Source organism: Mytilus galloprovincialis, chromosome 3 (genome assembly GCF_965363235.1).
Source record: "Mytilus galloprovincialis chromosome 3, xbMytGall1.hap1.1, whole genome shotgun sequence".
NCBI classification, from domain to species: Eukaryota; Metazoa; Mollusca; class Bivalvia; order Mytilida; family Mytilidae; genus Mytilus; species Mytilus galloprovincialis.
In genome coordinates this window covers 43,308,048-43,334,928 of record NC_134840.1, presented here as the reverse complement: position 1 = coordinate 43,334,928, position 26,881 = coordinate 43,308,048, and the positions used below count along the sequence as shown (strand labels likewise).

The 26,881-nt window shown below is 32.0% G+C and overlaps 1 protein-coding gene across 4 annotated transcripts in view; it reads left to right on the top strand.

Annotated features, from left to right (window-relative positions):
• Positions 1-3,044: 3,044 nt before the first annotated feature.
• The window catches only part of LOC143068009 (cohesin subunit SA-1-like), a 59,764-nt gene continuing 35,927 nt past the window's right edge, over positions 3,045-26,881 (top strand). For all 4 annotated transcript variants that reach the window (XM_076241743.1, XM_076241744.1, XM_076241742.1 and 1 more), the window contains exons 1-17: positions 3,045-3,153; positions 4,106-4,216; positions 7,497-7,581; positions 8,495-8,650; positions 9,053-9,226; positions 9,832-10,036; positions 10,490-10,641; positions 11,568-11,641; positions 12,441-12,564; positions 13,361-13,459; positions 14,562-14,641; positions 15,143-15,365; positions 17,894-18,008; positions 18,256-18,359; positions 21,076-21,165; positions 24,723-24,812; positions 26,650-26,709. In XM_076241743.1, the coding sequence (XP_076097858.1) occupies positions 4,140-4,216; positions 7,497-7,581; positions 8,495-8,650; positions 9,053-9,226; positions 9,832-10,036; positions 10,490-10,641; positions 11,568-11,641; positions 12,441-12,564; positions 13,361-13,459; positions 14,562-14,641; positions 15,143-15,365; positions 17,894-18,008; positions 18,256-18,359; positions 21,076-21,165; positions 24,723-24,812; positions 26,650-26,709 (1,908 nt within the window). In that variant the 5' untranslated portion in view covers positions 3,045-3,153; positions 4,106-4,139. The remainder of the gene's footprint in view (positions 3,154-4,105; positions 4,217-7,496; positions 7,582-8,494; positions 8,651-9,052; positions 9,227-9,831; positions 10,037-10,489; positions 10,642-11,567; positions 11,642-12,440; positions 12,565-13,360; positions 13,460-14,561; positions 14,642-15,142; positions 15,366-17,893; positions 18,009-18,255; positions 18,360-21,075; positions 21,166-24,722; positions 24,813-26,649; positions 26,710-26,881) is intronic.

The window sequence follows — 26,881 nt, the reverse complement described above, 5'->3', positions numbered from 1 at the left end:
TGTAAACCAATTCAAACGAGGAAACTAACAGCCTAATTTATGTACAAAAAATTACCGAGTAACAAATTTGTAGCAAATAAACAAACGACAATCACTGAATAACAGGCTCCTGACTTGGGACAGGCACATGCATACAGAATATGGCAGGGTTAAAAATGTTAGCGGGATCCCAACTATCCCCCTAACCTGGGACAGTAGTGTATAATAATACAACATAAGAATGAACTATAAAAATCAGTTGAAAAAGACTTAACTCACCAGATGGATAAAAAATACAAGTGGACGTGACCGGGTACTAATACATCCCAACAACAAAAAAGGCACTAACTATATATATATATATATATATATATATATATATATATATATATACAGATCTAAGTCAAGAATTGAATTTACTCAATGAAAAAAAACGTCTAGTAGATATATACAGAGAGATTCTAACTAGTATATTTGTTAGTTTAGTTTTTCTAGTTAAAATTACTTAATATTTCTAGTTAAAATGACGAGTCTTTCTTGTTAAAATCACGAGTCATTCTTGCTAAAATGATGAGTCTTTCTTCTTAAAATGACGTTTTTCTATAATTTAAAATTGCTATACTCTTTCTAATTTAAATGACTATGCATTACAGTTGAAATTTATAGTCTTTCTCTTTAATTTACTATACCTGGCTTCTAGTAATGCTATCTACCGAGTAAGCTAGTAAGCACACTAATATTTTCTTATTTATCTTATAAATTCTTATGAGCGTTAGAAGCTATATATGACAAAACGGACATAAAAAAGTTCAACTGAAGTCAACTTTGCGTCTTAGTTTCTTCATAATTTCCTAAATTTTAAACGTGGAATATTTTAAAAATGGTATTTCAGTCATAAATCACGCAAGTACCAAAACCCTGACTATTGAACTGACGATACACTCGGTGACTAACAGTTCACTGACAGAGTTAATAATAAATGCAAAATACACTTTATCAACTGTGTGCGTCCAAAGCGCTCTTCTGAATATACCTTCATCGAGAACGCTCCAACCTAAACATTTGAAAGTCACACAGGCACGTATAAATTCGCCGGTAGACACAATAGGATCTATATGCCGCGCCAAAATGGACCGGGCATAGCTCCGTGCATCTAAGGTTAACTTTACCTGAGTGAGTTTGGCCCTTCGTTTTTGCCTCGCCTGCGATTCTGTCATTATTTGATTATTGTTGCAATATATGGGGAAGCTGTTGTGAAAGTGGAATAAATAAACTAATAAGTTATTAAAGAAATTTGCTAGGGTTATAGTAGAAGCTGACATAATGACATCATCCAATTTATTGTTTAATAGTTTACACTGGTTAAATGTGGGAAAACGCATTCAATACCAAAAGGCAATACTTGTATTTAAATCATTAAATGGTATAGTTCCTAACTATTTACAAGAACATTTTCATTTTACTGATAATCAAAATTATAACTTACGTTCAGCTGATGAAAAACTATTATATCTTCCAAAACCAAAAACAAATTTTTTAAAGAAAACATTTACATATTCAGGTTCTCAAATATGGAACAGTTTACCAAATGAAATAAAAATGAGTAATACACTTGTATCTTTTAAAACAAAATGTTACAAATTTTTCATCAATTGTGCAAATTAATATGCTTTTTCATTATTATTTAAATACAATTGTATATTGTGTATAATATAACTTTATAATACTCTATGTACTTATAAATATGTTATTATTATTTTGAGGACTCTCAGGAAGATTAGTTTTAACTAATGGGATCATACTCTTGAAATAAAGATTATTTATTTATTTATTTATTTATTTATTTCACACAAGTCGTGGAAAGCGAGACATAGACATTGCTTTCTGGCGACGGCTGCGATGACGGAGTCTACAATTATTGTTGTTTACTGCTAAGCTTAGCTTTGTGGGAGCTACTTGTGATAGATCATTGATATTTTGTATGAAGATGCATTACTAAAGTATATTTCAGTTTGAAAAAAAAAAACAATTATGAAGACCTACTCCCTAGGCTATGGTCCAGCGACTTTGATTTAATTAGACATTTTACGTCTCAGTTTGCCGATCATTTCGAGGTCCTACCCATTAGTTGGTCCAGAGACTTTGAATTGATTTGAATTGTTGCTGCCCATCAGATTGTCTTTTTCTTAATTTTATGCCGACAGTCGAGACATATCTTTGTGTCAACAGTTTATTTAATGATGTTCTAATTTTCTACGGGAAATTTAACAATTGTGTGATATGAAAACACATGTGAATACTGAAGCACTGATTATTGAGCTGATACTTCCCTCGGAGGTCAACAGTTCCCCTTCTTACATTTTTCAACATTATTGATCATTATTCGGTTAAAATTCCCCCTGAATTCGTTAAATATTTACAGGTTTCGTAAAAATACAGCTTATTTGAATTTGATTAAATAAAGAATCTTCCTGAAACAGGTTATTGACCTCTGGTTTTTATTAACTGTTGTTGCTATCTACTTTATGAATATTTTCTGACAGCTAACTGTAGTAACAAATATAATTTGACCATGCTTTCTTAAGTATACACCGTACTGTATTGTTATTATACGTTAAAACCAAATGGTATTTACCTTTAATTTGACTATAATGTATAGGTTTTACCCATGAGGGTCTGGAGGGGGGGTCTGTTATTCTGTAAACATTTTATTTTTACCCCTTTTTCTCTAATCTTTAATAAATTAGACCACACATTTCTCTAATCTTCATTTTTTTACTAGTATGTAATAATTCTGGCCGATATCTGGAAATATTTGATATTGCTTAGATTTATAAATTCAGTTGTGATAAATCTTATAAGAGTGACAGTCGGACTAATTTAGAAAAGTATTTCTCTGTTATAAAGCATAAAAATGGTGAAAATATCACGTTCATTATATCCAAGGCGTCACTGCAACCATGTGCATATCTTACAAACTGAGAACGGGCAACTACTTGTATCAGAGAAATGAAAATTTAATTGGGGTACCTGCTAATTAATAATGAAAAGTAGTCTAAGGGAAATAACTCAAAAGTGTAATTCAAGGGAAGTAACCTTTTTCTGATCACGTGATCATTGTTTATACCAAAGGAAACCCGCCAACCTACAGAAGAAACCGATGGAAGATTAAAGGTAATAGTAGCTTCACAAAGCAGTGGTGTGGTGGTTAATTTTCAAAGGATGTCACATCTTAACCCTTTGTGAGAATGCACATAGTATAGAATAGATATATGCACAGTTTCGAGAGTTTTAGATGTGATAATGATATTTTTCTTTGTCCGTGTCATAAATCACTCTGTTTTTAAACATTTATTCTCTGTACCTCTCAATAGTAACGTCATACCTGTAGTATACGCGAAATACTACCCAAAAGAAGCATTTTAAGAAGGAAATGACCCAAATCCTCCCGAAAGCATTCCGTTTATTGTTGGTGTAAGGGAGACAACTCCAAAAATGTTTTAAGTACTCGAACATGTCAAAGACAAAGTAGACCGGTCTATTTCAGTTTTAATAACTTGGGTACCTGCTAATAAGGAAAAGTTTAGGTATTGGCTTACACAGTCTTGTATTTTTGTAATATGGATAGAATTTATTTGTTTTTTCTCTGTTTAGTTATAATTTGTAGCATCTTAATGTTTTTGTCCTAATTTTATGTTATTTAAATCGCAAATTTGGGGGTGAAGATATACATCTGTAGATGTAACAAATTTTAACAGTGAATTGTCAAGTTCAGCGTTTCTCACATCTGCTCAAGGATTGGAAGAGAAAATGTATGAAGTTCACATACAAAATTCATTGTATTATACCTAGAAAATAGAAAAAAAGATCAAATAATCAATCTGGTTTTTTTTTATGCATGAAAATATACAAATTGTACATATATGTATTTAAGCAACTTGCATGTCACTTCAGTTCTCTTACTTAAATGTCAAAAAATTACATCACTTCTTTGGTTCCATGATTGTCAATGTAAATGGTTCATTGAGAATTGTCAAAAAATGACCTATCAATCTTCCAATAAGCTATTTTGATATCAAAATGAACCAAAATTTGCATAATTTTAACATAAGAATTATTTTTACAGAACTAAATAGTGGACAACATCATCACAGAGCAAAATGGTAGGACGACCAAGAAAAGCAAAAGTAGATGCAGAGGCCAGATCCATGGCCGAGCCATCTTCAGAAATCTCATTGTAAGTGTTAGAATTTCGATAAAAAGAGATGCATGTATGCATCAAAAAGGAATAGAAAAACAGCAAATATACCAAAGAAGGCAATTTATGTAAAAAGAAGAATAAGGATTTCTCTCTTTTGTAGTCTAATATTGAATTTACATTGTCTAAATAATATTTGTCAAGCCTGTGCCTTCTGTTGCTGAAAGGTTGTCATAAGGATAGTGATCTGACAGGTCACAGGTTCTACAAAAATTATTTAGACAACGTAGATTCAGTTTAAGACTACAAATCTTGCTAACTTCTTGTTCATCTGACCTTGACCTCATTTTCATGGTTCATTGGTCAATGGTTATTTTTCCTGGTTTAGTCTGTTTCTTAGAAGCAATATGTCAACTTTATTTGGTGTATTGAATGATTGTACATGTATTTCCTGTTTCGTTAATCTGACCTTGACCTCATTTTCTTGGATCATGGTAAGTTGTTTGATACTTGTTGTAAAGCTTTATTTTTAGGATTATCAACATAAAATCAATGATCTTTAAAGAAGGCAAGACATTTCAGAATATGTTAAGAAACTTAATTTTTTTTTTGTCTTGTCTTTTGAAATGAAAATGAATGGCATAAGATGATTATTTTAAGAATTTAAGCATGAATTCAAATGATTTCTTTTATCATGTTTTTAAACTAAGAACTATGTTCAAGTGAAAAGTTATGCTAAATTTCTAATTGAATTTGTATCAAACAAAAAAAATGCTCACTACGTCATATACTTTTTGGGATACGATTGCTTTCAAGCAATCTGTAGACTTTTACCGTTGACTCATTGCTGCATTCCCTCACGTCAGCCGTTTTATTCTAAACATTCAGCAACATCTCAGATTCTTATGATTGTCTTGCTTTAAAAGGTAAAAACAAGCAAAAGGATTGAACATAAACAACTTTCCTGTAATGTTCTTCTCATAATCTTCATGTTTGATATTTCCCTTGACTTATATGCGTGTTTTTAACAACATGGAAAATCAGAATTAAGCAGTATTTATATTTAGTGTTTTTATAAATTTAGAAACACGTCAGAGGGAATCCCCCAGTTTTGATAAATGCGGGAGTTCTCTGAATTCCGATAATTCTATTTCTGTCATATATAAGAACTGAAGTGGAGTTTTTCTATATTTTACCGTTATGAAACTGATATTTGATACTGTACTCTCATAAAGAAATGGAGAACTATTCATCATATCACTTAATAAACGTTCTTGTTCCAAACCACAAGTCGCGGGTTTGTTTATGTATTAATGCGCATGCGTATAGTTTTCTTGATTTCAAGGGGTATCAGATTGAGTGGTTGCTCTGGATTCCCCGCTTCATTGATTAATTTGAAACTCGTGGGATTCTTTCTATGTCTGTCTGCTATTGAGGGTTATTGTTGTTGCATAATTTTAAATCATATGCATCATTTAAATTAAAATAAATGTCCACTTCGGAAAGGTTTACACCCCTTCAGCCGAAATGGAGTCTTCCATATTATCGTTTCGAGTTGTCTCCCTTCTGGAAGTATTTTCCGTCAAAATCGAAATACAATACTACAATATTAAAAGAAATTTAACTCGTTAGATGTCGATAGATAAATGTCGTATTATGTTAAGAACGATCTCAATTTAAACAGAGAGTGTGTACGGAAAGGAGTCATGCCCACTGACCCAAAGGAAATTAATATTTAAAGAGTTAGAAATGGGGTTCCTCCTAGAATTAACGGTGATAAGATACGAAGTGAAATAAAAATGTACCTTTTCTCACTCTCAGTGACTGCTGTGGAAAGTAAACTGGGAATTTATAGTACAAAAATAAAACACAATAAGTACATTGCTCATACACTTGTATCCGGGATTGGCTATTTTTAAAGTTGAGTGACTATTCAGATTATTACATTTTGCATATGCAGTTGAATTAGTTTTGAAAATAATACTATCCAGCTGTACCAGGGCTGCCAAAAATGCGTGAGACTCATTCATGTTCATGCTTTTTTTGCGGCAGTATCATTGAATCCATTGTTTTTCTCTTTAATCTTTTCAATTTTGGCCAAATCTCAAGCATTTGCTTAATGAAAAGTTGGCAGAACTGCTATACATGTGTCAATGAAAACTATGGCAATCGTATCCCTCAGAGCATTCTGCTCTTTGATTTAATGTTTTTTCTTTAAGGGAGTTAATAGTAGTTCTATAGTCTCAGGCTAGCTGGTTATATATTTTAATTTTTTATTTACCATACCAACCATAGTGCAGTGAGGATAAAATTCTTTAAATCTCTTTATGTCCATGTCCAACACTTAATTTATAATAAACTAAGATAATTAAATTACAAACTGATAAAGTCCTAGTTTTTTCCCCTGATAATAAAATTGAGAATGGAAATGGGGAATGTGTCAAAGAGACAACAACCCGACCAAATAAAAAACAACAGCAGAGGGTCACCAACAGGTCTTCAATGTAGCGAGAAATTCCCGCACCCGGAGGCGTCCTTCAGCTGGCCCCTAAACAAATATATACTAGTCCAGTGATAATGAACGCCATACTAATTTCCAAATTGTACACAAGAAACTAAAATTAAAATAATACAAGACTAACAAAGGCCAGAGGCTCCTGACTTGGGACAGGCGCAAAAATGCGGCGGGGTTAAACATGTTTGTGAGATCTCAACCCTCCCCCTATACCTCTTACCAATGTAGAAAAGTAAACGCATAACAATACGCACATTAAAATTCAGTTCAAGAGAAGTCCGAGTCTGATGTCAGAAGATGTAACCAAAGAAAATAAACAAAATGACAATAATACATAAATAACAACAGACTACTAGCAGTTAACTGACATGCCAGCTCCAGACTTGAATTAAACTGACTGAAAGATTATGATTTCATCATATGAACATCAGGCACAATCCTTAGGGGTTTAGTATCATACCATCATAACATATATGAGAAGAACATAACCCGTGTCATGCCAACAATTGTTTTTAGAATAAATGTTTTTAGTTCCGATGCAAAGACCTTATCAGTGACTCAATATTAACGCCAAAATATGCAATCTTTAATGACTTGACAACAGTATCGTAATTATATCCCTTCTTAATAAGTCTATTCAAAGGTTTTGTAAGTTTCTGAGGTGATTAGTATACATGAGAATGAATTCATCTGTTCTAGTATGCATGTACATAATTTACAATTTTATGGTGAAGTGGCAAATATTGCCCAAATATGTTTTTGCATTATAACTGCAATATTTGATAAATAAATATTTACCTTTAGACCAGAAAATGATGATGACAGTGACTTTGAAGAACCACCAGTAGTAACCAAAGGAAGAAAAAGACAGAAGAGAGGAGATGGACCAGTAAGTTTAAACTTCAAACAACCATAGGTCAACAAGAATAGAATCATAGTGATTCATTGCGCTAATTATCTCCCTTGAATGATGGATTTTTACCAATATTTGTATTTTTTTGTCTAAACTATAGAGCAATGTAGAAAGACAATCTAAAGAGAAAAATGAGCAGAAGAACAAGATCTACAAATACTGCATCAGAGGACTCCTTACCGGTTCAATATCATGAATGATAATTTTTACCACATTTTGTGGGAATAACATACATTTTTTACATTGTAGTAGATAGAGGAAACTGTAAATAGCCAAAATGATCAGCATATTACAGGCTATTGCATTGAGTGTGTAGCTAAAGGTCATTTCTTTGGTTAGCTTGCTTACTAGCTGAACCATGAAGTCATTATTAGGTTAGGTATACTTCCCTCCTTTTCTTATAACCCTAGACCTACAGACAGATAGATTGGTTATCTGTCGGACTAGTGTATTCTTAAAGGAGGGTAGTTTACTTAACCTAATAACGACTCCATGATTCAGCTAGCAAGCAAGCTAACCAAAGAAATCACATTTAGGTACACACTCACTGCAATCGGCTGTATTATCTAAAGATAAGTCAACTTGATAGAAATCATCAGTTGATTTCTTGTCTGAGCTATTGCTCTGGAATGATACATTGTAGCTAATACCAGGTAATGTGCTTTTTTGCCTGAAACCATATGAAATATTGTTATCACATTGTATAAATGAATTTAAAAAAATGTCAGACAACTTATACTGGCTACTTCAATTACATATATTTTCTCTTTTAAATACTTCTTTTTTAGGACTGTTTCTTTATAGTTTGTTTTTCTGCATTTGTATGTATTTAGCTTAACATGTGTATGCATGACTGTTTTCTGTTTATACCAGGAATATTTCTTTTCAGGCACCAAAAAGAGGAGGAGGAGGAGGAAGAGGACGTGGAAGGAAGAAAAGTGGAGGAGGGGGAGGGGCGGCAGTAGGAGGAGGAGCAGATGATGATGCAGACTCAGGAACTGGATCTATGTTTGATGTAGTTAAAGGAGGAAGATCTTCATTACAGGTATTGACAAAATTGCAATAATAAATGCACGCAATAATTACACAATGTACAGTAGTTTAAAGAAAAGATCATCCCTACAGGTTTTGATGGGAATTGGAACAATATTTTACTTAATATTGTATATAGGATCATCATGTTCAGATCTTTTGATTTCTTTAAAGAAAACATGAAACAACAATCTTGTGGAGCCATCTCTTTATGTCAAGATGATTTTTGGTGATGCCGTTTAACAATTAGTGATCACAGCACTTTTGCATGAACTAAAATATTTAAATTTATACATGTATGGTAAATTGTCAGAATAATTTCAGGAATTTTTGTTAATTTTTAGACACTTGTAGCTGACTTTCCATTCAGGTCTTGGTTATTTCAGGTGCTTGTTATTTGTGTTTTCTCTTTTAGAGTCTTGTTGATGACTGGATAGAATCCTATAAGAATGACAGAGATTCAGCTCTTCTTGAGTTGATACAGTTCTTTATCCAGGGATCAGGTTGTAAAGGAAAGATAACTCCATACATGTATGCTAATCAGGAACATGCAGAAATCATTAGAAGAATGACAGAAGAGTTTGATGAGGTAAAATCACATACAGTACTGTTGTGACAATCTCTTCTTTTATTGTCATTCCATGATATATTCCAGATATGTTTAAATAAATAATAATTGTATCTGTATGAAAACAAACAGAACAAAACCTGGACGTTTTATCCTGATTCTTTCCTTTTTCACCATCATTTTACAAAAATGTTATGTCCTCAAGACTACATTTATTATGACATATAATATTTCTGCGAACCGCAGAATCTGTACTTCGCTGTAACTTTTTCATATTATAATTGTCCTGAAGACGCCACACTTTTTGTTGAAACAAGTAGACCACATTAAAACCTTACCATGCAGTAAATGATGGGTGTTGTCCTAATTATCCTTTATATTACTTATCTAGTAAAAGACAACTGTGAATACCTTGCACACGATTACTACTTCAGATGTTGGTTCACAATAAATAAATTATTTTTTATGATAGAAAGTATAGAACTATAGATATAACAAGCAGTAACCTCCACAAAACTAAATGATTGCCATGAAATAGTACAATAGTGCTGAAAGTGACTTCTAACACCAATCAATCAATAAATCAATGTTAGATTTGTAATGAGTTCTGATTTTCTGTTATATAGGAAAGTGGAGACTATCCATTGATAATGTCAGGTCCAATATGGAAAAGATTCCGTTCTAACTTCTGTGAATTTGTACAAGTATTAGTGCGACAGTGTCAGTACAGTATAATCTATGATCAGTACATGATGGACAATATCATATCCTTGTTGACTGGGTTGACAGATTCACAAGTCAGAGCTTTCCGACACACAAGTACTTTAGCAGGTAGGATATAAAGACCACATGCAGTTTCAGTTATATAACAAAATTTAAATAGTATGAATATTATCTACAACATTAGAAAATGAATTAGTAGATTTTTATAGTATTAATAATTGTCCACCTCACTTAAACTTAGTTACTTCTGCAATGGAAAAAATAATAATTTAAAACCCAGGTCAAGAATTTCACAACTACATTGCATTTATATTTAATTCTAAATTCCAAGTTTACTTTGTTAGTTTCTATGAAACCATGCAGATAACACTCAAGTTTACACCCAAAACAAAACGTGGTATATGTGGACAACATCAGCGCTGCTGATATTTTTTTTATTTATCAAAAACAGTTTGTATCTGAATTGCTAATTTTTTTTTCATTTTTGCATGGATTAAATCAGTATGTATTAATAAGAAAATATAGTTTGATTTAAAATGATGTCTCATTGTTTTCTTATAGCAATGAAATTGATGACAGCATTAGTAGACGTGGCTTTGAATTTAAGTATCAACTTGGACAATACACAGAGACAGTATGAAGCAGAGAGACAAAAACAACAGATGAAGAGAGCTAATGACAGACTGGACATGCTTCTGACAAGAAGACAAGAGGTCTGTATTATATCACAGCTTATCATTCACAATCTGAATATTCTACAACTTAAAATTCACAATCTGAATATTCTACAACTTATCATTCACAATCTGTTTTAAAACTGGATTAATGGGAACAAGACCATGTTTATTGATAAGATATTCTATATTTCAAAAATGATATTTGAGAGTTTTATATGTAAACATGTACATATCAAACAATTATTTGTGTTGAAAGAGAAGCATATAAATGTACAAGATAACAAAAAAAACCATAAAGCAGGTGAATGCACAATAAAACAGTCCATAAAGATTAAAAAGTTTGGTTTGTAGTAAAAATTAGAATTACCATCCTAGTTTTAAAAGTTTAGCATTAACGATTCTTTGTATATTTAGTGAAAACATAACAGTGCATCTATGTTATTTTATCTTTATGACATTAACAATTCTTTGTATATTTAGTGAAAACATAACAGTGCATCTATGTTATTTTATCTTTATGACATTAACAATTCTTTGTATATTTAGTGAAAACATAACAGTGCATCTATGTTATTTTATCTTTATGACATTAACAATTCTTTGTATATTTAGTGAAAACATAACAGTGCATCTATGTTATTATGCCCCATTTATGGGCATTATGTTTTCTGGTCTGTGCGTCCGTCCGTCTGTTCGTTCGTTCGTCTGTTCGTCCGTTCGTCCGTCTGTCCCATGTCAGGTTAAAGTTTTTGGTCAAGGTAGTTTTTGATGAAGTTGAAGTCTAATCAACTTGAAACTTAGTATATATGTTCTGTATGATATGATCTTTATAATTTTAATTCCAAATTAGAGATTTAACCCCATTTTCACGGTCCACTGAACATAGAAAATGATAGTGCGGATGGGGCATCCGTGTACTGGGGACACATTCTTGTTTTATCTTTATGACATGTTACTTTCAGCTGGAAGAAAATCAAGCAGAAATCAGAAATATGTTGACCTATATATTCAGAGGAGTGTTTGTTCACAGATATAGGTAATAATTTTATATCCAACTTGGAACCAAAAGTTCAAAACTATATTTTAGAATGTCCCATCACACACAAATTTTACCCTACAAAACCTATGTTCTTGTCTTGAATAGAAATTGGCTATATAAAAGCTACTGTATTTATGTAGATTATACCAATGCCAAATATATCTCCACTCAAAACATTTGATTTTTATGCCCCACCTACGATAGTAGAGGGGCATTATGTTTTCTAGTCTGTTGGTTCGTCCATTCGTTTGTTTTTCCGTCTGTCTGTCCCGCTTCAGGTTAAAGTTTTTGGTCAAGGTAGTTTTTGATGAAGTATAAGTCCAATCAACTTGAAACTTAGTACACATTTTCGCTATGCTATGATCTTTCTAATTTTAATGCCAAATTAGAGTTTATACCCCAATTACAGGGTCCACTTAACACAGAAAACGATAGTGCCCGTGGGGCATCCATGTACTATGGACACATTCTTGTTTGACAATATTTTTCTCTATTGTTGTTTAGATGTTTAAGAAGTGATTAAACTGTTTTTGGAATAGTACATCTGTTAATGAATATACAATGGTTGTCGCTATCTGTATTATATTCTTTGAAAATACCAGCCTGTTCTCAGCAAAGTAAAAATCAGTTTACAATACCCAACAAGCTCGGATAGAAATATAAAAGGCAAAACATGGATTCATGGAATTGTAAGGTAATAATGTTTAAATAGATAAAGAAAAACTATTAAGTTTAAATTCTTATTTTGTTTAATTACAATTTCGATGCCTTATTATCTGGTAAATGTGTTTTACAGAGATACCCAGCCAGAAATCCGATCTATTTGTATGACAGAAATTGGTGTATGGATGAAAAAATATCCAAATATGTTTTTAGATGATGCTTATCTAAAATATGTAGGCTGGACATTGTATGATAAGGTAATTCTTTGGACTGTAAAAAAGTTAGGAACAAATTAATTAATACATTCAGTATGTAGTTTTACTAGAAAACTGTGTGTGAAAGGTATTTGCCATGAATGAAAATACCGTTAACTCTCATTGTCTCGAACTCGGTTGACTCGAAATTTCGGATGAGTGGAAGTTTTCACTTGGTCCCGAACTTTGTTCCATATAAATGTATGTAATTTGACTCCTGATGAGTCCAAATTGGATGAGTCGAAATTTTGGTAGAGTCGAACTAAATTTACGATCCCAAGGTTAACAAAAGCATTAAAAATTCATTATTTATCTCGAACTAATACACATATGTCAAAACATGATCTCTGGCATTTAACTGGATTGAAGAGTTAATCTGACAATACACGTGTAATTAAATTTCCAGTCACTGACCACTGTATTGATTTATGACATGCTATTTCCACGAGTGTTTACCTAAGATTATCTTTTATAGAATTTTTATTAATAATTAATGATGCATTGTTAATGTTCATGAAAAAGTATTTAAAATGTTTACAAAACAATTAATTGTGATTTACACTAATGAGCTTGAGTGTGTAATATTAGCATTGTGTCAAATGTTTGGACAGTCTTAGGGACCAATTAAAAGCTTATATTATACCTCCTCCTTTTTGCGATTTTTTTGTTTGCTGAAAAGCATGTGTGTGTTGAGATTATAAGAAAAAAGAACTTTATCAAATGTTTAAACATTATTGTATTTAATAATCTTTCTGTAGTTAATAATATATAGTTTATTATAATTTTCCATTTATTGTAGATTGGTGATGTTAGGCAATGTTGTTTGAGAGCATTGTATCCATTGTATGAAACTGAAGATTTGTCACCTAAACTAGAGTTGTTTACAAACAGATTTAAGGTGGGAAATTATGTTGTTTAAAATTTATTGAAATTGCAGTTGTTACATGTATAAATGTTTTTATGCCCACCTACGATAGTAGAGGGGCATTATGTTTTCTGGTCTGTGCCTCCGTTCGTCCGTCCGTCCGTCTGTGCCTCCGTTCGTCCGTCCGCTTCAGGTTAAAGTTTTTGGTCAAGGTAGTTTTTGAAGAAGTTGACGTCCAATCAACTTGAAACTTAGTACACTTGTTCCCCATGATATGATCTTTCTAATTTTAATGCCAAATTATAGTTTTTACCCCAATTTCATGGTCCACTGAACATAGAAAATGATAGTGCGAAGTTCGGGTTAAAGTTTTTGGTCAAGGTAGTTTTTGATGAAGTTAAAGTTACATCAACTTGAAACTTAGTACACATGTTCCCTATGATATGATCTTTCTAATTTTAATTCCAAATTAAAGTTTTGACCCCAATTTCACGGTCCACTGAACATAGAAAATGATAGTGCGAGTGGGGCATTCGTGTACTATGGACACATTCTTGTTGAATGTTTGATTGATATCTCTTTTGTCTTTATTTTAAGAAAAAAAATGGTTTTGAAACACACAAATCTGGTTTGCTATTAGGGTTGGGAAGACCTCTTCATTTTGAAATTAATAAGCAATTGTTCATCCATAGTATCTGCAAATAGACTTCAATTCATTTAAAATAAAAAGAGAGAAGATAGGAAGGAGATGTTCCAAACTCACAAGTCAAAGAGAAACTGACAAAGCCATTGAAAAGACAAGCAAGTCCTAAACTAGACGGAGCAACATGAACACAATCAAAAAGTTTGACCTCAAGTTTTCATATTACAAACATTGACTTTAAAAGGAGATATGCATCTTGCTTCTTTGATTAAGCTGAAACTTTTAAATAATCTTTCTTATATAAATAATTTTTGTACCTCCCTCATATTATTTTATCATAAATAGTTTAGGTTTTAAATTTCAAAACATGGACTATTGTCTACTTTTTATCAGATATTTTCAGAGAATATGTATTACAAAGGTCAATTACTTATTCCAAACTTTTCTGTTACATTTCAAATGAACGTAATAGTAATATTTTTCTCTATAAAGGATCGTATTGTTGAAATGACATTAGATAAAGAATATGATGTAGCTGTACAAGGAATCAGATTAGTTATCAGCATTTTAAGGTAAGTTGATTTCACCAAGGTATGTATTCAGTTGTATAATCAGAAATGCTCCTATTCAGCTTTTAAAGGATTTCTGATATTGATATTTATAATTTGTCTATCATTCCTATTCATACATGGGATTTGGCTTCCAGTACAGTAATCTCCAATTTTATAAACTTGCAAACCATGATTTATTCATAGTAAAGGTATATAATTTTTCACAATCGGTCGTCTCACATTATAAGTGAAGTCATCTATAAAGCCAATTTTTATACCCCTGCTTTAAAAAAGTGATAGTATACTGTTTAACCCCTGTTGGTCAGTCTATCCATCCGTCAGTCCATCCTTCCCATAAATATTTTCATCACTTTTTTCTGAGGAACTACAATACAAGAATTTCTGAAATATGGTTTCAGGGTTTATATAAGTCAGCTATACTGTGTGATGCATTTTCAGATCATCACTCAAGAACTTCCTGGTTACCGAAATATTTATCTGTGATTGCTCTCTTATTTTCAGATATAATGATACAATATTAAGTGACAAAGATTGTGAAAATGTGTATGAGTTAGTGTACTCTTCAAACAGACAAGTTGCACAGGCTGCAGGAGAGTTTCTCAATACCAAGTTGTTTTTGAGGGATTATGAGGGACCAAAAACCCTGAAAATTCACAAAGGAAAGAAACAAAGTCTGAATGCACCACTTATTAGAGATTTAGTTCAGTTCTTTATTGAGAGTGAGGTAATCTTGCAGTTCAATAGTTTATATGTAACCATTTAAGATCTAAAATAGATATAAAATAATATATTGAACAAAGCAACAAGTCAAAGAAGATAGTAAGAAAGATATTATTCTTAGTCAGGCTTGTACAACAAAGAAAACTCGAGCTCTAGCTATCTTTTATTCCCAACAATAAAAAAATTACAGCACTAGTAAAAAAAAATATAATATTAGCAATATCTAAAAGGAGTATATCTGTGTTGATCAACTTTTTATACGACTGCAAAAATTGAAAATTTTTTGGTCGTATATTGGTATGATGTTGGCGTCGTCGTCGTCCGAATACTTTTAGTTTTCGCACTCTAACTTTAGTAAATGTGAATAGAAATCTATTAAATTTTAACACAAGGTTTATTACCACAAAAGGAAGGTTGGGATTGATTTTGGAAGTTTTGGTACCAACATTTTAGGAATTAGGGGCCAAAAAGGGCCCAAATAAGCATTTTCTTGGTTTTCGCACTATAACTTTAGTTTAAGTAAATAGAAATCTATGAAATTTTGACACAAGGTTTATGACCACAAAAGGAAGGTTGGGATTGATTTTGGGAATTTTGGTTTCAACAGTTTAGGAATAAGGGGCCAAAAAAGGGCCAAAATAAGCATTATTCTTGGTTTTCGCACAATAACTTTAGTATAAGTTAATAGAAATCAATGAAATTTAAACACAAGGTTTATGACCACAATAGGAAGGTTGGGATTGATTTTGGGAGTTTTGGTCCCAACAGTTTAGGAATAAGGGGCCAAAAAGGGGCCCAAATAAGCATTTTTCTTGGTTTTCGCACCATAACTTTAGTATAAGTAAATAGAAATCTATGAAATTTAAACACAAGGTTTATGACCATAAAAGGAAGGTTGGGATTGATTTTGGAAGTTTTGGTCCCAACAGTTTAGGAATAAGGGGCCCAAAGGTCCAAAATTAAACTTTGTTTAATTTCATCAAAAATTGAATAATTGGGGTTCCTTGATATGCCGAATCTAACTGTGTATGTAGATTCTTAATTTTTGGTCCCGTTTTAAAATTGGTCTACATTAAGGTCCAAAGGGTCCAAAATTAAACTTAGTTTGATTTTAACAAAAATTAATCCTTGGGGTTCTTTGATATGCTGAATCTAAAAATGTACTAAGATTTTTGATTATTGGCCCAGTTTTCAAGTTGGTCCAAATCGGGGTCCAAAATTAAACTTTGTTTGATTTCATCAAAAATTGAATAATTGGGGTTCTTTGATATGCCAAATCTAACTGTGTATGTAGATTCTTAATTTTTGGTCCCGTTTTCAAATTGGTCTACATTAAAGTCCAAAGGGTCCAAAATTAAACTAAGTTTGATTTTAACAAAAATTGAATTCTTGGGCTTCTTTGATATGCTGAATCTAAACATGTACTTAGATTTTTGATTATGGGCCTTGTTTTCAAGTTGGTCCAAATCAGGATCCAAAATTATTATATTAAGTACTGTGCAATAGCAAGAAATTTTCAATTGGACAGTATTCAGCAATAGCAAAAAATCTTCAATTGCACAGTATTGTGCTATAGCAAGAAATTTTCAATTGCACAGTATTGCGCAATAGCAAGAAATCGTCAATTGCACAGTATTGTGCAATAGCAAATATTTTCAATTGCACAGTATTGTGCAATAGCAAGAAATATCTAATTGCACAATATTGTGCAATAGCAAGAAATTTTCATATTTTCAATTGGAGTTATCTTTCTTTGTCCAGAATAGTAGTTGAATCAACTTAAATCATTGCTTTATACAATATACAATGTATATTCACTTTTACTACCAACTGATAAATTAAAACAATCTTTACCATTCAGTGATAACAAGCACTTTTTTTACATTTTAATATGTATTTAAATGATTAGTTATTGTTGCAAACTTCATTAGAAATTTGAATTGAGATCAGTTTTGGAATAAGGGAAAGGGAAATGTGAAAAAAAAATTGGGGCGGGGGGGGGGGGGGGGGGGGGGGGGGTTAAATTTTTTTCATTTCAGATTTCATAAATAAAAAGAAAATTTCTTCAAACATTTTTTTGAGAGGATTAATATTCAACAGCATAGTGAATTGCTCAAAGGCAAAAAAAATTTTAAGTTCATTAGACCACATTCATTATGTGTCAGAAACCTATGCTGTGTCAACTATTTAATCACAATCCAAATTTAGAGCTGAATCCAGCTTGAATGTTGTGTCCATACTTGCCCCAACCGTTCAGGGTTCAACCTCTGTGGTCGTATAAAGCTGCGCCCTGTGGAGCATCTGGTTCTTTCTTGAATTTTGCCCTTAGGAAGTAGAAATTATATGGTAACTTGCTCTCATAACAACAGTCCTTTGACATTTGTATATTAAAATAAGTTTAAAAGATCAAAGGAATAAAAAAAAAAGGTATCACTCTAACACAAATCAAACATTTACTGGGGAAAACATTTGAATGCTTTTGTTTTATTTCATTTTAGAATTTTGATTTAAAATCAATGTTTATTTTAACAGTTACATGAACATGCAGCATATTTAGTGGACAGTTTATGGGATATCAATGATATGATGAAAGACTGGGATTGTATGACTGATTTATTGTTAGATGAACCACAGAAAGGAGAAGAACGTGAGTCTTAGGTTTATTTATAGAATAAATTATTTCATTTGTGTTATTAACAAACAAAGTTGAGAAATTGTCAATTAGAGAATAGTTTCAAAGCATAACAAAATTACAATTGAAATGTATCAAAGTGATGAATTTTAATCACCTGTTACTTAATCACCTCAAAATGTCCTCTGAAAATTTAGAGACCTTCTTATTAAACTGAATGATCCGATGTTTATTTGATACATTGTGTTTTTATATTTGACAGCTTTGGATGACAGACAAGAAACCAGTTTGATAGAAATAATGGTGTGTTGTGTTAAACAGGCTGCAACAGGTGAATCTCCAGTAGGCAGAGGACATAATAGAAAGGTATAGATAAAACCTGGTTATATAGGAAAAATGATTTGTTACAAAAAACATTGTTTTCCCTTAATTCATGCATTTACTTGTAATACAAGTTTTTATACAATGGCACTATCCTTTACTTTAGGAGAATCTTTGCACTTGTAATTCACATTAGAGCATTGTTTTTGTTGATAAGTTATATTTAGAGTTTTCAAGATTTGATGTAATTTTTGTCGAGCCTGCAACTTTTGTTGCAGAAAGCTCGACATAGGGATAGTGATGCGGCTGTGGCGGTGTTAGCTTTCTTAAAAGCTCTATATTTTAGAAGGTGGAAAACTTGGATTCTTCATACTTTGTATATAGATGCCTCATGTTACGACAAACTTTATGTCAGTCACATGTCCAATGTCCTTGACCTCATTTTCATGGTTCAGTGACTACTTGAAACAAAAGTTCAGATTTTTTGTAATGTTAAATTCTCTCTTATTATAAGTAATAGGATAACTATATTTGGTATGTGCGTACCTTACAAGGTCCTCATGCCCGTCAGACAGTTTTCACTCGACCTCGACCTCATTTCATGGATCAGTGAACAAGGTTAAGTTTTGGTGGTCAAGTCCATATCTCAGATACTATAAGCAATAGGTCTAGTATATTCGGTGTATTGAAGGACTGTAAGGTGTACATGTCCAACTGCCAGATGTCATCTGACCTTGACCTCTTTTTCATGGTTCAGTGGTTATAGTTAAGTTTTTGTGTTTTGGTCTGTTTTTCTTATATTTTATACAATAGGTCTACTATATTTGGTGGATGGAATGATTGTAAGGTGTACATGTCTAGCTGACAGATGTCATCTGACCTTGATCTCATTTTCATGGTTCAGTGGTCAAAGTTAAATTTTTGAGTTTTGGTCTATATTTCAATTACTATATGCAATAGATCAACTATCTGCCTGGCATGGTTGATCTGACCTTGACCTCATTTTGATGGTTCATTGATCAATGTTTAGTTTTCTTGGTTAATGTTGAGTTTATGTGACAGTTGTAATAAAGCTTTGTATTTAGGACTATCAACATCATATCGATGATTAGTAAAGAAGGCAAGACATTTCAGTGTGTGCACTCTTGTTTCAGCTTTTTGTTCTTGCAAAATTTTGAACTAAACTAGAATATACCATGAATATTTTGATAGAAATGGAATCAATTAAAACAGGGTTATTCTCCTTACATTGTTAAATATGATAAAGAAACTAAGGACAGGTGTAAAATATTGTTTAAAAAAACTAATTGTTGTTGGAAAATATAAAAAAAGAAGATGTAATATGGTTGCCAATCAGACAACTCTCCACAAGAGACCAAATGACACAGAAATTAACAGCTACAGGTCACTGTACTGCCTTCCACAATGAGCAAAGCCCATACGGCAAAGTCAGCTTTAAAGGTCAAGAAAAGCATTTAATGGCAATATGATGTAAACGTTCTATTATAACATTGAGAGTAATCATATATTCAAATAGAAATTAATGACAGATTTGGTTTTACAAGGTTCATTTTGTAGTTTGTATGAATGACTAGACTTAAAAGAAACTATCCTGGATACTGAAGTTTTAATCACTGTAGTATAAAACTATGGTTTAAAAAAAAGAGTTAAAATGTAAAATAGAAAGTCATTTTTATGCCCCACCTACGATAGTAGAGGGGCATTATGTTTCTGGTCTGTGCGTCCGTTCGTCCGTTCGTTCGTCCGTTCGTTCGTCCGTCTGTCCCGCTTCAGGTTAAAGTTTTTGGTCGAGGTAGTTTTTGATGAAGTTGAAGTCCAATCGACTTCAAACTTGGTACACATGTTCCCTATGATATGATCTTTCTAATTTAAATGCCAAATTAGAGTTTTGACCCCAATTTACGGTTCACTGAACATAGAAAATGATAGTGCAAATTTCAGGTTAAAGGTTTTTGACTTCAGGTTAAAGTTTTTGGTCAAGGTAGTTTTTGATGAAGTTGAAGTCCAATCAACTTGAAACTTAGTATACATGTGCCCTATGATATGATCTTTCTAATTTAAATGCCAAATTAGAGTTTTGACCCCAATTTTACGGTTCACTGAACATAGAAAATGATAGTGCAAATTTCAGGTTAAAGTTTTTGGCTTCAGGTTAAAGTTTTTGGTCAAGGTAGTTTTTGATGAAGTTGAAGTCCAATCAACTTGAAACTTAGTATACATGTGCCCTATGATATGATCTTTCTAATTTAAATGCCAAATTAGAGTTTTGACCCCAATTTTACGGTTCACTGAACATAGAAAATGATAGTGCAAATTTCAGGTTAAAGTTTTTGGTCAAGGTAGTTTTTGATAAAGTAGAAGTCCAATCAACTTGAAACTTAGTATACATGTTCCCTTTGATAAGATCATTCTAATTTTTAATGCCAAATTAGAGAATTTATTCCAATTTCACAGTCCTTTAAACATAGAAAATGATAGTGTGAGTGGGGCATCCGTGTACTGTGGACACATTCTTGTTGAGTAAAAGTATTTGATTTCATGGTTTAGCTGAAGTCTGCATACAAGCCGATAGAAGATGGGAACTTACTTGAATTTTTTAATTGGTAGTTCAGTTTTAACTAGGAAGCTAGGAATATAAATGCATCCACAGTTTTTTACTTAAACTCTACTGCTAATTTAGTTATGTTGTATGATCATGACAGTTTATTTTGAGATAGATCTTTAAATTCTTTCTTGACAGTTAACTGCTAAAGAAACAAAGAATGTTTCAGAAGATAAGACAAGATTAACAGAACATTTTATCTCCACATTACCACAGTTACTTTTGAAGGTAAGATCTCCATGTCAACTGTTTTAACCCAATAAGGTATTTGTACCTGTAAATACTACTTTTAAATCCAATTCATCCTTTTTGGCATTAGATTTTTATACGACCACAAAAAAAAATTTGGAATCGAATAATGGTATGATGTTGTCGTCTGTGTCGTCATCGTCCGAAGACACATTGGTTTCCGGACAATAACTTTAGTTAAAGTAATGAATCTCTATGGATTTTTTTAAGAAGGTTCACTACCACAAAAAGAAGTTTGCAATTGATTTTGGGGATGATGGTCACAACTAGGAACTAGGGGCCCAAAAGGGGCCCAACACAAGCATTTTTGGGATACAATTTCTTTCAAGCAATCTGTAGACTTATACCGGTGGCTCAGAGCAATTTCCCTCACGTCAATCGTTTTATTCTAAACATTAAGGAACATCTCAGATTCTTATGATTGTCTTGCTTTAAAAGATAAAAACAAACAAAGGGATTGAACTTAAACAACTTTCCTATAATGTTCTTTTCATAATCTTCATGTTTGATAATTCCCTTGACTTCGATGCGTGTTTTTAACAACACGGAAATCAGAATTAAGCAGTATTTATATTAAGTGTAGTTATAAATTTAGAAACACGTCAGAGGGAATTCCCAGTTTTGATAAAATGCGAGAGTTCTCTGAATACCGATAAATCTATTCTGTCATATAAGAACTGAAGTGGAGTTTTTCTTCTATGTTACCGTTATGAAACTGATATTTGATATTGTACTTCCATAAAGAAATTGAGAACCATCTAGGTCGTTTAATAAGCATTTAATATATCTTGCCCTAGGGTTTGATTTGGAAATTATGCGCATGCGTATAGTTTTCTTGACTTTAAGGGGTTTTAGATTGAATGGTTGCTCTGGATTCCCCACTCAATTAATTAATTTATAACTCGTGGGATCTTTTCTATGTATGTCTGCTATTGAGGGTTATTGTTGTTGCATAATTTTAAATCATATGCATCATTTAGATTAAAATAAATATATTCCACATCGTAGAACACCCCTTCAGGCGAAATGGAGTCTTCCATATTATCGTTTCGAGTTGTCTCCCTTCCGGCAGTAACTTCCGTGAATTCTGAATATAAACAAGACGTCGAGTATTAGCTCGTTCTGTCAATCAACGTCGTATTATATTAAAAACGAATGCAATTTAAACCGATAAATGTGTACGGAAAGGAGCCATGATGACTGACCCAAAGGAAATTAAATATTTAAAGAGTTAGGAATGGGGTTCCTCCTAGAATTAACGTAGGAAAAAAAGGTGATAAGATACGAATTGAAATCTACATCTACATCTACATCATACGACGATCCATCAGCACATTGATGACTATACGTCGGCGCATCGCTAACAGACACTTAATAAAATATAATAACCAATGAGTGAAATAAAATACCTTCTCTGACATCTCTCACTCTGAGTCAGTCAGTGACTGCTGTGGAAAGTAAACTTGGTATTGATAGTACAAAAATAAAACACAATAGACTTAATTACATTGTTCATACACTTTTATCCGGGTTTGGCTATTTTGTAACTATTTTACATGTCTGTTTGTCATTTGAATTAGTTTTGAAAATAATATTATCCAGCTACATGCATACAAATCAAATCAAATCAAATATATTTTATTGTCAATTAAAGACGCCCATTACAGGCAGAATAATCACATTTTAAATTTGGTACAATGATTACAAAATGATTACAATTATTTGAGTACAATTATATCAATGATTACAACGAAGAGAAAAGAAAGACACACTAATGTATATTTATAAAATGTATCATGTTTCAACTTTGACAAATACAGTGATCCTAAAAAATATAGGAAACTGAATTTAAATATTCTGGTTTTTCCCTGGTGCTTTTATGATCCTACAATAAGAAACTGTACAAATATCTAAATTATGCCTCTGTCTTTTTACAGTAAAATATATAAACTCACTAAGTTTCTAATAGTTGTTTTCGAACAACATTTAAATTATTAATTAAATTGCTCACTTGATTAAAAATGTGACTATCTTCATTGGACATTAGCCAAATAAATTGTGATTGATAATCTAAATTGTGAAAGTTTTTGTAACTTTTAACTATGTTGGAAATAATGGAAACTCTCTCACTTTCCAAAGATGAACATTTAAGTAAAAAATGGAGTTCATCTTCCACTTCTTTTTTACAAAGATTACAAATTGTATCCATTGCCTGAAGTCCCCTGTATCTACCTCTCTCTATTTCTAAATCATGATTACTAATTCTGAATTTTGTTGTCTGAATTCTCAGATTCCTATTACCTATAGCCAAATAAGGTTCAAAATATATATTTCTCTTAAAAAGTCTGTATGTTCTAAGTTTATTTCCAAATGACATATTTTTTCTGTCATTGTTTAAAGATGAATACCACAACTTATTATACTTTAATTTAAGTTTGTTTAAAATAAATCTTTTCAAGTTTGATTTCATATTAAAAACTTGTGATAAATCTATGTCTAAGTATTTTGCTAGTGAACTTATAGAATTAAACCAACTTTTCTTACTATTGTTTGATAAGGATTGTGATACAAGGAGAGCTTCAGACAATAATTGGTCCTCTGTACTTGTTAAACGTGATAAGTATGAAAACATATTAACTATGCATACATGTGTCAATGAAACAATGGCAATCGTATCCCTCAGAGCAATCTGCTCTTTGATTCTACTTTCTGGATAATAACTTGTATATCAGTATTTTCGATTGCTCTGAAATTGTACCACAATGTTTGATACCACAAGTAGATGGTTTGGATTCATTTTTTGGGTTTTGGGGCCAACAGTTTAGGGAGTAAGGGCCAAAAAGGGGTCAAAAACAAGCATTTTTCTAGTTTCCAGACAATAACTTATAACTTGTGTGTAAGTGTATAGATCTCTCTGACATTGTACTACAAGGTTCCATATAACAAAAGGAAGGCTGGGATCGAGTTTGAGGTTAATTGCCCCAAACATGTAGGAATAAGGGACCAAAAACAGCATTTTTCTAGTTTCCAGACATTAACTTGTGTTTAAGTGTATGAATCTCTATGAAATTGTACAACAAGGTTCCATACTACAAAAGAAAGTCTGGGATTGAGTTTTGGGTTAATTGATCCAAGAGGGTTTCAAAAAGTGAGAAGGGGGGGGGGGGGGGTTTCCATTGGTTTTAAAGGATTCATATATTTTTTTCAAAATTTTTCAAATTTCAAATTTTTGAAAAGTTTCAAGAAGAAATCTTTAAATGTGCACATTGACCACATTGATTTTGTATCAGAAACCTATATTATGTCAAAAATGTTATCACAATCCAAATTCAGACAGTATCAAGCTTGAATAGTGTGTCCAAATTGTTGACAACTGCAGTCATATCAGGCTGCACTCAGCGAAGCATTTTATTATTTTAAATGTTCAAACTGTTATGAGCATTATCTTTATACAATTTAAAAAACTTAATCAGATAATGTTTCTCGTCAAAAAAATCCATTTAAAAAATTTAACCTCTATATAATACACTTTTTAGTACCTGATGGATCCAGAAAAGGTTGCTAACCTACTTTTGGTACCACAGTACTTTGAATTGGACATCTACACAGCTAGTAGACAAGAGAAGGTACAGTTGCTTAAATTATAGCAGAAAAGATTTATCCCATAACTGGTTAGGGAAATGTTCTTGTTCTTCATTATTATGTTTTACTGATATGAAAAGATAGTTAAATGTGCAAAATACAGGACCATTATTCTTTTGTAAGACAACTTCATTGTTTCAAACCAACCTACTTCTATTATCATTTTTCAACAGTCACTGATGAAAGCAAAAGAAAGAAAAAAGACAATGAATCAGATATCTTTGCAAAAAACACATATTACCGGCATCATGTTGGGTCTAATTTATCTATAAACAACAGTCAAAACTGTCTACGGTGAACTTTGCATGACAAAATTCATTCTTAACTTTAGCATGAAAGCCTGATTTTATGACCTATTAATTGAACAAACATATGTATTATTTAAAATTTAAATCAGGAAAGTCCATTAAGGCCAAAAAAAAATATATGTCTGTAAGGTTACATCATCAAAATAAATAGGGTAGGTAGGTCGGTATTTCCATTTTATTATTTTTTTTCCATTTTATTTTTTGCACCATGATTTCGAGTTGTGCGGTCCGTCTTGCTGTGGTCTGAGTTGTCCATGGGCCAAGTTGACCCGTATTCTTAATTGTTGGATTATTAGGTCTTTCCACCTTTCCGTGGAAAGACCTATTGATTTTGTTCTGATTATTATTTTTTTTCTTCTTCCGCCTAAATTTTTTTCTTGCATAGTTTTGTTGTTTCACAAGATGTCGCTTAGATATTTGGAACATGATATCATATAGTTTATACGCTTTTAAAACTGACAACTGCATAACCAAAAACTTAACGCTGTAAGAGTTATCTCCCCAAATACTGTTTTTCTTGTGGCCACTACTCCTTAGCAACCGTTAAAGATAACGACAAAATTATTTTACCAAATTGCTCGTTTCTTTTTGTGGATAAGGATATTTAGTTGCACCGAAGCTATCTGGAGACTCCATATGAGAGTTATTACCCCTTATGTATTTCATATAAGTGGTTTGCATTTCTAACTGGTAAACCATAAGTGATAAAGACCTAGGGTCTTTAGATTTGAGGTCCTTGGTCCAAATAAATGAAAATTAGGTCAAGGTCATATTATAAATTTTGATTTTGGCTTATTTTCCCTGATTTTCAAAAACCATTTAACATATCAACATCTTATTTTTACTTAATTGTTAGTTGCGACATGTCTTACCTTTTAAATTTTGGTTGAAAGGGTATGTAGACAATAAATGTTTTCGCCCATCTTACATTTAGAATTACGCGTAAAGTGATATTACTCATTTACCAATAATATTAAAGACCTAGGGTCTTATGATTTAAGATCCTTGGTTTGTGACCTTGAAATTGATGCCAAGGTCATAGGTTAAATGGACGTTCTAGATTTTGACCTATGCTTTAAATTCATATTTATACATCATAAAGCCATAGAAACTGACATTTTAGACTTATTTTTAATATTTTGATATCAAAATAGATCTTTACTGGTGGAAAGACCTTCAATTGTTCTCTTAACAATTGGTTTTTAATTTCCCTTTGTTATTGATTGGAAAAAATTGGCGGCAAAATGTTTATTTCATCACAAGAGTCGCCAATTTCCTTAAAACAGCTATCATATTCATGATTATGAGCATTGGAATGTATCAGGCAACACTATCTTCACTTTTAACACGAGTTCAGTTTATTTTTCACTTTATGAAGGAAATAAAATAGCTTAGGGTCGGTCAGGTAACCGTAAACAGACATATTATTTTTTTTTTGGCCTAATGGTATCTGATTTTGCTTTAATAGTATTGACAAGTTAGTTTCTTATCATTCTGTTTGATATATTTTCAGAATTTAGAAGCTTTATTGAGGTATTTACATGAAGTTGTAGAGAAACATACGGACACAGAGGTAATTTATAAGCATTGTATTTGTTATGACAAAGAAATTGTTTTAATGATTAAATTTTAGTTATCATATAAGTTATGTATGCCTATGTCCAGAGCTTATTCAAAAGATGTAAATTAAGCTGACTCTCAATTTCATGAACAACATTAAACTATAAATTTAATTAGGAGAAACA